This window comes from Semicossyphus pulcher, unplaced genomic scaffold, assembly GCF_022749685.1.
Source record: "Semicossyphus pulcher isolate SPU_LCO1_2020_fin unplaced genomic scaffold, fSemPul1.0.p SCAF_8, whole genome shotgun sequence".
NCBI classification, from domain to species: domain Eukaryota; kingdom Metazoa; phylum Chordata; class Actinopteri; order Labriformes; family Labridae; genus Semicossyphus; species Semicossyphus pulcher.
In genome coordinates this window covers 24997761-25011210 of record NW_027211759.1, presented here as the reverse complement: position 1 = coordinate 25011210, position 13450 = coordinate 24997761, and the positions used below count along the sequence as shown (strand labels likewise).

General features: G+C 41.3%; 1 protein-coding gene across 1 annotated transcript in view; it reads left to right on the top strand.

Annotated features, from left to right (window-relative positions):
• Window positions 1-13450, top strand: part of znrf1 (zinc and ring finger 1) — a 66857-nt gene that overhangs the window by 37932 nt on the left and 15475 nt on the right. Inside the window, exon 2 of the mRNA XM_069685604.1 lies at window positions 5975-6070. Coding sequence (XP_069541705.1) covers window positions 5975-6070 — 96 coding nt within the window. The remainder of the gene's footprint in view (window positions 1-5974; window positions 6071-13450) is intronic.

Genomic DNA, 13450 nt, shown 5'->3' with positions numbered 1-13450 from the left:
GTGTCATTCCTGATTGATGTAACATCTTGGCACAACACAGTGTGAGCCTGGCCTTCCTTTAACGGTCACACATTCAAACACACTGTGAGGGTAAATAGTCTATTCACCTGATTTTACCCCAGTAATTGGAAAATGTGAAAAACAGGTCCTGAGGAGGGATGGATTGTGCTTTTATGTCCTCAGGGGGGATTTTGTTATTAAAGTAATAATGTCAAAGATTTTCATTTAAATAAATGTCTACTACGTCACTATCTATCGCTGAATGACACAATGGTGACTGAGCCTATGGCCCACTGATGAAGGCCTCTGCATTTGCAGTATATAGTCTTATTATGGACTGAACAAACAAAGAAAAGATTGACGACTACAGATACAACTTCAAAAAACTAATTTGACGCTTAGAGGAAGGCACACAGTCTAAAAAGGAAAGCGACCGTCTGTGAGAAAAATCAACAGTTCAAATGTAGCCAGCCGTAGACGTCTGGTTATTTGGGAAGTGTGCACCCTACGCTGCCTTTTATCGCCGTAAGGTGCAGCCAAATAGAACGAAACTGAGAACTTCGAGATTATCACTCTAAGCTATGAATGCTATCCTTTGGCCTTTCAAAGAAATATTTAAAACAGCATGAAGATAGGTTAAAATCCTTAAAACCTCTTATTGTTTTAGCCTATATAACAAAGACTAAAATGTCCCTTTTTTCTGTGTAAATCTCAAATAAGAATCTTGCTGTTATCCAAACTAAGCATTAAAATGTTTCTCCTTAGACGTCAGTAAGAGCTTAGTTCAGAAGCCGCTGCACCCACGGCCTCCTCAGTATCATGGTGTATGAAGCGTCCCATGGCTGCTGATGTTGTGTGCACTTTACTTACATCACCTGCAGTCAGTCCACAGCGATGACAGGCAACACAAATATTTGAGTGAAAAGTGCCAATGTGACATAAACAAATCCTGTACAGTGTACGGTGCAGGATTACTGGCACACGTTGCTCAAATACACATGCGCGTTCGTGTGTGCGTTCTCTCAACACACACACAAACACACACACACATACAACCTCTCACATAGGCACCACTGAAATTAATTTATAATCCAGGCCTATATGATTTATTTTTGTCCTCATCTGACCTCATGGGCTCCTTAGATACGAAAAGTCCTCAAGGATTTGTGGCGCCTGGGTGAATTGAAGGAAAACGCACACACACACACACACACACACACACACTCACACACCTCCCTGACTGCACAGCTCGAGTCCTGCTGGACCAGGTATCATAACCCTTCATTTCTCCTCAAATGCCTGAACTCTCTCACCTTCCTTCTGCTCCTCTTTTTCACTCATTTCCTCCCTCTTTCTCTCCGCTCGTCCCTATGGAGCTTCTGAAAATAGCAGCCGAGGGAAAAGTGGGTCAGCTGCCATGTGGAGGGGGGGGGGGGTCTGTGTATAGTGAATTTGTCTGTGTGTAACCTAACAATTTGTCAAGCTACTGTACATCCGTATCTCAGTTTAGGATTTTTTTTGGAGTGTTGTGCAACATTTGTAAGACAAACACACTTAAGATTGCTGCTTTTTTCCCCCTCAAGAACAAGGATAATAGAAATGCCCTTGTCGACAAATAACAAACACCCAATAATAGATTAATTATTTGGTCCACAAAACTTGTAAAAACAGTGACAGACATCCCAGTTTTTCAATTACTTGCTTGTCTAAACACAAGCACATTTGAGGAGCTGGAACCAGTGGTCAGAAAAAAACAAATTCAAATGTTTAAATAGATCTCAATTATTAGTCATTGACTAATTGATTAAACATCTGATAATTTTGCCACAAATATTGACCATGATAAATTATTAGGAGCTTTGTGGTGTTGGAGAAATGGCCACCTTTCCTCTGGACCTCTGTAAGCCAAAGACAGTGTAGGACAAAAAAGACCTCACACCTGTCCAGAGCAAAAAATCTTCTTAATAGTCACTAGGACCTGACTGTGAACACTGTTGTGTAATGTCCTCTTTGGCTGCCAGTGAGTGTCTTTAAAGACCCCCTCCAGTGAAACTCAATTTTTTAACCTTGTGAATATCTTTCATCTTTCATGTGCTACAAGACATATCAGGGACAACATGAGCAGTGATCTCCATGGCTGGGCCTGTCTGCTTTTAAACTGCAGTGTACCAAGGACAGGCTGAACCACATGTTTTCAGATTGGCAGGTTTGAGACGTCACAAACCTAAGGAGCCAACCTGTTAATGGACGGGGTGACGCTATGCTGATCATTATGTGCAACCTATGGCAACCACTTCGGCATTTGTAAACTCATTACTGACTACTAACGTTAACGCTACTACTACTAATTACTACATTTCAAGCTAGCTGAGTTTTAACTACGATGGCAGAGATGTGTTTTGTTTCGGCTGTCATTTTATCAAAGGGTTGGCTGTGGCTCAGTGGTAGAGTCGGTCGTCTTCCAATTGGAAGGTCGGAGGTTTTATCCCCAGCTCCCTCAGGCTACATGTTGAAGTGTCCTTGAGCAAGACACTGAACCCCAAATTGCTCCCGGTGTCATAGCCAACGGGTATGAATGTGATAGAATGATGTTGGGCACTTTACGTAGCAGCCTCTGTCATCAGTGTATGAATGTGCGTGTGAATGGGTGAATGTGATATGTAGTGTAAAAGCAGCTTTGAGTGGTCGCAAAGATTAGAAAAGCGCTATATAAGTACAGTCCATTTACCATTTACCAAAGGAGAAATGTAGCACATAGTGGGCGGGGCCTCTGCAGATTCAGGGAATTTTTAATGAGGTAGAAGGGGGAGATGCCTCGGGAGGACTTTTACAAGGTAATTAAACGTATTTTGCAAAAAAAACATATCAGACACAATTTATTATTTCAAGCAGAGCATTTTATATGTCTTAAAACATGACTGGAGCTGCTCTTTAGGTCTGTGATAACCACTGATGATGTCGTCAGAGCTTTGAAACTGGAAGTCAAAATTCCCCTTGCGTCCCAAATTAATGTGAGGGGGTAGGGGATGATGAAAAACACTATCAACAACAAAAAGTTAACAGAAGTTATAATTAATATTTTCTTAGACTTCTGCCTTTGTCTTGAGAAACACTGGTGACTTGTATCTCTCCAGTTTGATGAACATCTGTCAAAATAAAATATCATCAGCTGTAATTTGGAGCATGTTCAATCAAAAGGAAGTGACACAATAAATAACTGGAGAGCCCAAAGTTCTAGTTCATTTCTTTTACAGTCTTTTGTTGGAAACAAAAAACAAGGAAGGAGACAAAGAAAAGAAAAACAAGAGGACAAACTAATAAACCTATCTCCTACTATAATCCTGTTGGGACAACTTAACACCACCCACCTGAGAACTGCACGGTGTTCAGGAAAACATCCCCAGAGAAAACAAATCCCCTCAGAGATAAACTCTCCCACAAGGAAAAGTCCCCTAAAAGGAAGGAGTGCTCTCTGAGAAACCCCCCCTGGAAATCCCCCTGGCAGTGCTGCTGCTTATGTACTGTATGCAAATCTCATTATATCAGCACAGGGCTGAAGCACATATACGATCTCTGTCCATTCAGATTAGATGCTAAAATCCCCACAGGACATTTCCTTTCATCTTTAATCTGATCAGTGAAAGCCAAAAGGTTGTGATAAAAGTGCTAACAGTATGCAGGCATCAGTGTAACAAGCACACTTAAATAAGAACTTTTTGTGATATGTCATTTGTATACTGAGTAAACATACAGTACAGCTAAACTCACATCACAGTCCGAGTGATCCAGTTGAGAGTCGAGGATGACTTTTTAACAGAGCAGACGTGTCTGTTTCAGCTGTGTGCAAACTCAGATCATGTGTCCTTGTGGTTGATCTAATTGTCTGTTATGTGTTAAACTAATACAGCTAGGCCTAAAGGGTCCAAACAGCACAGGAGGTGTTAGTGTGTGAAAATGTGTGAGAGAATAAAACCATTTGTCCATTTCCTCCACGACACATAGAGGCCGTTTCAGATCTGACGTCGATGTCAGAAAGCACACTTTTCTGTGCCTGCCACAGGTGTTACAAACCTCTGTGGAGGACTTGTTCTATGATGTTCAAGCTATGGTTTAAGTTTGGTTTGGTGTAGAGAAACATCATTCTTTGGCTTGGGATACTCTGTAGATTCAAAGTCCTCGCTGCATGCTGCTGGTTTGACTCTGACCTCTGCCCTTTGGTGCACGTCATTCCCATTGTCTTCCCACATGTCTTGTTAATATAAAGGCAAATGTCCAAATAAAAGTTAGGGGGGCTTCATTATCATGGGTACAATAAAGGGATGCATGTAATTGGATTTTTGCTGATGTCTGATAACCACGACCACCATCCCCACCCACTTGCGATGACTTAAAATGTTTCTCTAAAACTCACTTCTCATTGAACACACTTCAACAGTCTTAGGTCTCGTCTAACCGTTATTTTGTAAACTGACAGATCTGTTCCCACTTATTTTGGCTAGCTAAAATACTAAACTTTGTGTTCAATAGATTAGTTATATCTGCATTAAAAAATGGACAGGTGGAGGGCACTTGCTCTGGCTTTGATGGCGGGTGAGAGGCTGTTCCCAAATACATTAAACACAGGGAAACAGAGATCCGTGTGTGGGTACATGAGACTCTCAGAAAGAGCTGCTAAAACGCACTCTGTCTGATCGGGACCTTAGTTAGCTGAACTAAGTGGGTATTAGCATCCTGGTTGTCTGTAGAATTATTGCTGGCGTTTTGAAGAAGTTACAGAAACAGAAGAAGTTACAGAAACAGACCTGCATATGACGAGTCCCTGTGTGAGGAAACACAAAGATGGAACCAAAAAAACACAAGAGCATCGTCTTTGAGTTTGAGCACATGACCTATTGATTTCAGATTCAGAGATTGTAATGCTTTTCCTCTAAACCCTTCCCTCTAAATCCAACAGTCCCTGCTTGCACTCAGAATAACTCTGCTTGTGCTCACACTCAAGATAGATTGTTGCTTACACAGATGTCATGCACTCTAACTTCAGCCCTTCTACTCGCACTGAGGCTGTTTCTGTAAGCTCGTAAAATGCTGTCAGCTTTCTGCTCTGCTCTCCGATTTCTTGTGCAACAGCCCTGTAAAGTCCCCGAACCAAAAGAATGCTAGTTGTAGTACTGACTAATAAAAAGATCCCTGCTTTGTCATTTCCTGTGCGCTCTCTTTACTTTGTGTTGTGTGCAGGCGGATTCTCTTTAACAGGGTTCATGTGAAACCATCCTCCACAGTTGTGTTATATGTACCTGAAGGGTAATGATCTCCATTTAAAAGTAGCTCCTTGTCACAGTGGTTTGTTTCATTTCACGAGTGTACTTCCTGTGTTTATCTCAAATCACTGTGCTGACCTTTACATCTCGCCTCACTTAGTGTTTGCTTTTATAGAAAGCAGCAGCTAGAGTCCTTTCTGGCTTGCCTCCAATCAAATATGAGTGTTTTCTCAGCATGGATGTTTTTCTGTTCCGGTTACAATGAAGACATAGCTTCACGTTTCAGCATTTTACATAAACAGGACTTTGTTGTAGACCGAAAGGGGACGGTTTCTTCCTGGCTGCTCTGCGCTTTAGTGTCGCAGCGAGATGCGACACAGCGGTCCCACCTAGTTTGTCATGGTTTGTCATGAGATGGGATCCAGCCCTGAGGAAAAACAGCAACACTTAAGTGCTCTGCTGATGGGTAATTTATCATCAGGGCGCCCAGACTTTAGATCATCACCTTAGAAGATAAATGTGTATCACCATTTCAATCTAGAAAACCTTTTTCACCCTTCCCTCATGTAGAGGCATTAAAAACGACTTCTTTCAAGTCACGATGGTATGGGCTGTTACCTTGGTTACAGGTAACACATCATGATGAAGTTGGTTCATATTTATTCAGATGTCTTCCAGGAGTTTTCCACTGATCTGTTCTCTGCTGTTCTTCTTAGGATTCAAGTGTCCTGTCTGCTCCAAGTCTGTGGCGTCCAATGAAATGGAAGTTCACTTCATCATGTGTCTAAGCAAGCCCCGCCTCTCCTACAACGGTAAGTAAAGCCTTTGTCTGTTCCTGGAGTTACCTTCTCTTTACACTACAGGAGAAAAGCCCGTAAATGATAAATAATGTCCCTGTTTTTTCGATTTCCATGTCCTCTTTTATGTTTATGAGTCTTCCCAGTATTACGCTGACTCTCTTGTCCCTGCTGCTGTGCTGATAAATATTTATGACAAGGTGGGCGGGTCTACAGACGGGTGTTTGTTGTTGAGCTAGTCCTTCCAAAACACGATAAATATGAATGAGGGGAAATGAGGAAAATCATAAAAATTCATAGAGCCAGTTTACACAACCAAACATAATCATTCATGCTCTGCAGACCTGAAAATACAACTTGCACTGCTAAGACCTCTAATGGCAGTCAAGCCTTGCCGTAACGTGTGACCTCTTTAGTGACGCAGGATGTACCTGGTCCCGTCTGAGAGATTTCTTTTTATTCTACTCGAGCTGCAAACTACCGATCTGAGACAGCACTGCCGTATTATCAGGTCAAAACAACTCTCCTGAGAGGTACAGGAAGACTGTCTTATTGTACTTCTGCTGCTGCACACGAAGATGCTAGCAAAGATAATCGTCATATAAGATAATCTAGTGCTGCTTGACTTGGTGTCAATCCCAGGATGCGATTTTTCTCTCTTGGTCTACACAGGTATATGACTTAAGTCTACAGCTCTATGTTTGGTTTGTAGTGCGAAGTGTTAGTAGGGAACTCGAAATGTGCCACAACTAAAGAGTGACAGAATTTTGTTGCAGAACTAAAACAAAGGGTTGGTGTTAGAGACAGGATGAAATAGAGATATGATTGTGGTCTTTTCCTGCATTGAGCCATTTTTGGTGCCCCCCAATGAGATTTAAGCCAGCACCAAAGGAAAATCATCCGCACCAAAATCATAAGAATTGAAAATGAAAAAAAAAAGAAAATGAAATGAACATAAACTAGTCTTTGACTTCCAGCCATTAACTCTCCTCTCATCCACAGCTACGATATTTTACATACGCAGCTGGTGTTCCATTGTTTTGACAGCCGTTAAGCTAGCGCTATTGGGAGAGGGGACTTCCTGTGATTTCTTCTAAAATAAAAGTTTTATTTCTGATGGGAATGTAAAAAGCGCTGAGTTACAACTGCGTACTTTTTCATCATGTCTTGCCTCTTGCACCCCTCTCCTAAAGCAAACAGCGTATTTCCATAAGGCAGGAACGCGTCTGACACGATAATCTGAGTAGAAGAAGGAAGTTGCATAAAATGTATAAAATAAAAAGTGAAGTATTTGAGTTAATGTACTTTTCCACCACTGACTGCCTCCCTTTTCCAAACTCCACACCCCTCTCCACTTCTCTCCCCCTCTTCAAATGTTGTTATTGATTATTTCTTAACCAGTTTTGTAAATTTGGTTTTCATTTACTCTTGTAAATTTAGTCAAACACACATCAAGCCATTTTTACCAAATGATCAGAAATAACAGGAATGCATGCATAGATTTCTGTCAAATAAGGTAACACAGACTTATTGCCTTTATTGTAAGCGAATCGATTGTGCTTTCATGCGTCGCAACCCCCCATTCTGAGCCATTCTTTTATTAACTGGTTTCCACTGTACTGGACAATAAAGTTTGAGCACTTGGTCATTCATAAGTCGATAAACCAATGATTTGCACTTATGTATAGGACGTATAGCTCCCATGAGTAGCTGGATGTACCTGCTCCATAGGATCTGCAAAAACCTTAATGAATTCATTTTTTACCTGGTTAGATTGATGAAGGGTTACATTTTATTGTCCTTGTGTGTTTCTTAAATATTTATGTCTGAATCCACGCTTATTTACTGTATATATGACGTCTATGTTGCCCCTTGGAATCACAAGTGAAGCCAATGTGGAAGTGCCTTGAACTTGCATTCTTTCTAACGGCCAGCAGGGGGACAACTCCACCGGTTGGAGAAGTAGCTCTAAGTATAAGTTTATGTGAAAATGACCTTACTTCTCACCTGATTTATTCCCTTTGTAAACATCTTCCTCATGGATATATGATCTCTGTGGCTAGTTTTAGTACTTCTTTAATACAGTACGATGCTCATTTTGTAATGTATGCTGCCATTTAGATTAAAATAGACAATAAAGCAGGGTATGATTTAGGGAGTGGCTTTCTGTCAACAAGCAAACAAGCATAGCAATGTGCGGCCAACCCGTCATCCAAGAAATGGTCAGTTCTGGCTCAAAAACAAGATGGTGACGACCAAATGCCAAACCCAAGGCTTCCGATGGGCACTCCACTGTGGCTATTTTTACTTCTCATATACAGTCTGTGGTGATGATCTCTTCTCTTGAATCATGTAGGGGAAACATAAGTAGCACATGAGAGATATGTTCTTACTACATTTCTTTATAGAAATAAAATAGTTGGAGTAATAGAGTTGGTAGTGATTGACATTTCAAGGGACTGCCACCAAAATAAACTCTTAACTGGAAGTTCAACAGGAAGTTCAGTAAAACAAAAAAACAGCATGAAACAGCAAATATTAAAAACAATCTACACAAGGGACTCCACTGCTCGTTCTCAGACCAGGAGGATGAGAAGGATAAACAGAAGAATAGTACAACTATAGACCTTCTTCTTAGCTCTGCTACACAGTTAGCCTTACAGAGCAAATCATTAAATACTCCAAATTGCATCTCTCAAGCCTACACATTTTATTTAATATCATTAAAAAAATTAATCAAATTTGGTGATCTTACTCTTCAGCGTCACATATTAGTCGCCCAAAGTCTGTGTTTAGCTGCTTGTGGTAGAACTTTTCAACATAAACTAGCACATTTTAACACTAAGGATGAACACTCAGCTTGTGATGTATTAAAAACCATGGTGTGTAACAGTGCAGGGCCCTGGGAGCCGACCATGTCAGGCTCTTTTATTTTGTTTTATTGATCGCCTGTGTAGTGCTGCTGTGTTCCTCTGTTAGCTCATCCCTCACTGTCTCTCCCTGATGTCCCTCTCGCTTTCTCTGTGTTATTCAACAACCACATGATTGATTTGATTTCGTCGCTGCTAATCTATTACTCCTGAGTGTGTTCCATGTTTTGGGGGAACGATAACCTGCTTTTAGCCGGAGTGAATCCTAAAGGAGTCCTCTTGAATTTGTTCCACGTTTCAACTGATCAGTGATGCCAAAGAATCCAAATGTCCCTTCGAGATCAAAGGAGCACTGGCTATTGTGCACTATGCTAACACTAGCATGCTAACACAACTAACGTTAACGTAGACACATTAAAGTAATAATACCGCCAATTCAAAACAGCTTTTTGGAGCTGATGCAAATTCCAGTTGTAGGGAATAAAAGATGAAGTCAGGTTTCGGTTTAAGGGCCTATCTTTATATGTCTGTACATATGTGTTGGCTACATATCAACTAGTCAGTACTACTCTCTCTCCAAATGAAAACCAGAATACGTCCAGAAAAACACCAAAAAATCCTTCCCGTCGGCCAAACTTTAAAAGGTTACTTTGTTCATTTGAACTTAAGCTTTGAATTTAGTTTTAGTTTAAGGTTGAAACTATTCTTGTGAACTGGTAGCAGCATGTCAAACTAAAATTATTCTTTTAATAAGGGCATTTTTGTTGGATTAATAGCACCGGACTGATTCAATTAAGCACAAATCAGTGCAATGCAGATGTGACTTTTATAGGAACAAAGCGAAGGTGGTTGAGCTGGTTTAGCAGGGGGCTGTCATTCATGGAGACTCAAAGCCTACATGGAGCTTTAATCTAGAATGATTTAACGACTTTACTGGAAATCATTTTCTGGAGTCAAAAGAACCGCTTAAACAAACTGGCTGATTTTATTCAACCTTTAATTAACCAGGAAAAAAAATCTCTTGAGATTAAAAATCTCTTAGAGTGTCCTAGACAGAAAGTTTCTGACGTACAAGCAGCCATACAAACAAACATAATACAACAAAAGACATGAAAGAACAAGTGAAACCAGTCAAACTTTGTTTACATCAACCACAATCAATATATCAAGCAGAACATCTGCAGCCAGATGTGCCTGCCTCCAAGTTATTCAAGATCACCTTAAAAGCATCTAATGAAACAAGTTTCTCAGAGCTCCTGTGAGGAGTTTTTATGTGGTTATAAAATGAACTGAAATGAATACAGATGCCTCTATATGATCTGCAAAAGCTAACAAAACCATCAGCAACAAGATTGATTATATCTTTATAGTTATTTTTAATGCCTGTGACGACTGCCAGTGGCAGTAGGTGTCAGATAAGGAGATTAACTTTGTGCTGCCAAAAAAGCCTCTTTCCGATATTTTGAAAGCAGATTTACAGCAAGTGATACGTTTGACTGTTAAAAAGTAGGAGGAGATTTTTTGTTTAAAAAAAACTCTTCTTACACATGTACAAGACAAGATCAGCAAAGAGACAAGACAGCACTTTGTCCACAGGGCAGAACTGTCGCAAGGACTGTGGGAAGTGTGCAACTGCCCAGGGCCTCGCGCCTCTAAAGGGCCTTGCATAGGGTCTGCAGCAACACTTTAAAAGTAGCCCAATTCCGCGGGACACTCTGGCTACCCTGGCCTCGCATCCTGCATTTTTTTTTACTATATATGATATTTTGAAGACTGTTGTTCACCCACCATGATTCTGAAATCAAATTCCTGTTTGTCAATTCCATTATGGATACTCGAAAATGTAACCTCACAAATTATTCAGTTTTTTCTCATTTTCGATATTGCGTCCTTATGCAGTGCTGCTCACTGCAAGGACGAGGGGGAAACAATGTTGCACAAGAGCGTGATAGATTTCATAAACACGAATCGGGTGCTGAGAAAAGAAAAAGATGAAGGGAGCAGCAAACTGAAACGCCTGTTTCCCCAGTTCAGTTCTGACCTTTGGGAGAGTTAGTAAGAATAGGTCCTTGGACCGAAGATTTAAGTTCCTGTTCTCTGCTGTCTGATGTGGGTTAGAAGGTACAAGGGAAGCATACCTGAAAAAAAATTATATGACAGATTACCTCAATTTTTGGCTGACCGCCACTGTATGTGACTGGCTGAGTGACTGACTGAGTGACTGAGTGGCGGTACTTTCACAGCCGTAGAGAGAGAGAGTTGCGACATCGCAATGGCGGATCATGGAGCATATTGGACCTCCACTGATGCGACTCTCTGTCTATACGGCTCTGGATACTTTGTTCGGGGAGTAGGCGGGGCTGCTCCTCCACTGCTCGTCCACTGTCCTCACCTGCACCTGCTTTCAAACACGTTGTCATCGGCCTCATAAGGACAGTCCTTGTAACACATTCACCATTCAAATACAGATATCTGTTTTAATGATATGTAATGATAATTAAAATGTTATCGTAAACACAATTTTTAGAGCCTAATATGATGTCTCAAAATAGCTTCTTTTTTTTTTTGTCTGACCTACTCTGAGTCCATAGTGAAAGTGAGGGCTCATTATGAATGAAATAAAAACGGCCATACAGAGCAAAGAGTCAGTATAACTGCTGCAGACACACTGTCCCCCCTCCAGTCTATTGGCTGCTCTTTTAATTAAGGCCCGGGCTGCTTGGAGTCACGTGATTGACAGCAGTCATGTCTGTTCATAGCCTCTTAGCAACGCGTTGATTGACAAGTTACATGTGACTGAAGACTGTGCACATGTAGCCTACGTCTGATCCGGAGCTTGAAGGTCACCTTGTAGAACTCTGTGTTCCTGTGTGTGTGTGTGTGTGTGTGTGTGTGTGTGTGTGTGTGTGTGTGTTTACACGGATTGGACAGTGTTGTCTTGTTTCTGGTGATAATGATAATGTATCCACACAGACTAAATCATGTAACGTTGTTCGAGGGAGGCAGAGGAGGGAAGTAATTTTATAGCTCCACAAATAGCTGTCAACTAGGCCCACAAGGCCAGTGCAGTAAAAAATAATGTAAGTTTCAGGCCTGCAGCTTGATTCAGACTGTGCGGGGAGAAGAGATTGAGTGACAGAGACGGAGAGAGGAGAGTGAAACTGTCTTAAGGAAGATGGGATCCAGAGTGATGGAGTACCCTGATGGCTGATAACAGTCCAGAGGAGAGAGGGTAAAAGGAGAAAGACTCCCATAACTCCTCTTTTTTTCTCTACTGTTCTGTCTCTCCTGTCACTCTTTATTTTCAGCAAATTACTCTCTCTCGTCCTCGCTCTGTCCTTCTGTCCTCTGTGAGTCTGTCTGTCTGTCCGGCTCTGTTCCCGCGGTGTAATCTCTCTGTAATTTCTCTCTCTCTGTTCTCTTGGGTTTTTTGAGACGCGCAAAACGGACCTAGCTGCTGCTTATCTCGTTTCCCAGCATGCTCAGGGGTCTATTGTCAATCACCTGGGCCTTCTGACTGTCGCACATCAGCACATCGCTTAGGAAGGTCATTACACATGCACACAATAGATGCAGGAATAAATCAGACTCTTACAGGACCGCACTGACGAGAAAAGACTTGACGAGTCACTTTTTAGTATTAAGTCGTCTGCGTACGTGGAGTGTGGTAAACAGATAATGGAGCCACAGAGGCGGTGTGTCATGTTTTAACGTATTTACTTCACGTTTACTTTATGTTCCTAGAATTATCATAGGTTTTTATCTTTATGTCAACCCTGGTTTTCCATTATTTTTTCCATTACTTTCATTTTAATTTCATAATACTACTTCCTAATGACTGTTTCCTGTCACGTCACCAGCACTTTTTTAGATATTGGTCATTTTCATAGAAGTCTTCGAGCCTGGCCATTCATGGCTGTAGCCCCAGAAATATTCTCTTCAGTCCCAACTACAACTTGGTGGTTACAATGCCAAGCGCTTGCTTGCTGAGCTCACACAGTTATTCAGTCTTTTTTTAATCTCTGAGAGAAGGGAAGCTTGATAACAAGTTGCGTGTGTAGGTGTGTTAGTCCCACCAACAGTGGTAACACCAGAGGCAAGTTTTATGACCAATCTATCTTATTTATCTAATCTATTTTAGTAAAAGAGTAATGTTAGCCTACAAACCGGGGGTTTGTGGTCCCTGTGCCAAGCTACTCTATTTACTTATCTGGGCATTGTATACAAGAGTGGAAACACTGTATGGTATGAAAATCCAGCTGTGGATTGCCTTTGTGGCCCAATACTGACGAGGCTGATCCAAAGAAGTGAAAATGTAGTTAAAGTTGTAATCTCAAAGATCTCAATTTAGTTCTGTTTGGCGGCGCCTGTGGCGATAATCGGTACTTTCCAGACAATGTTGCATGTATGACATCCACGGTTGGCTCCAGTTGTAACTCTTGAATTTCCTCGCTGACGGTCGTTTTCCTGTTTAGACCGTTTGCCTTCATCTGAGCGTCAACATGTGTTTCTTTTTCTTTGGATT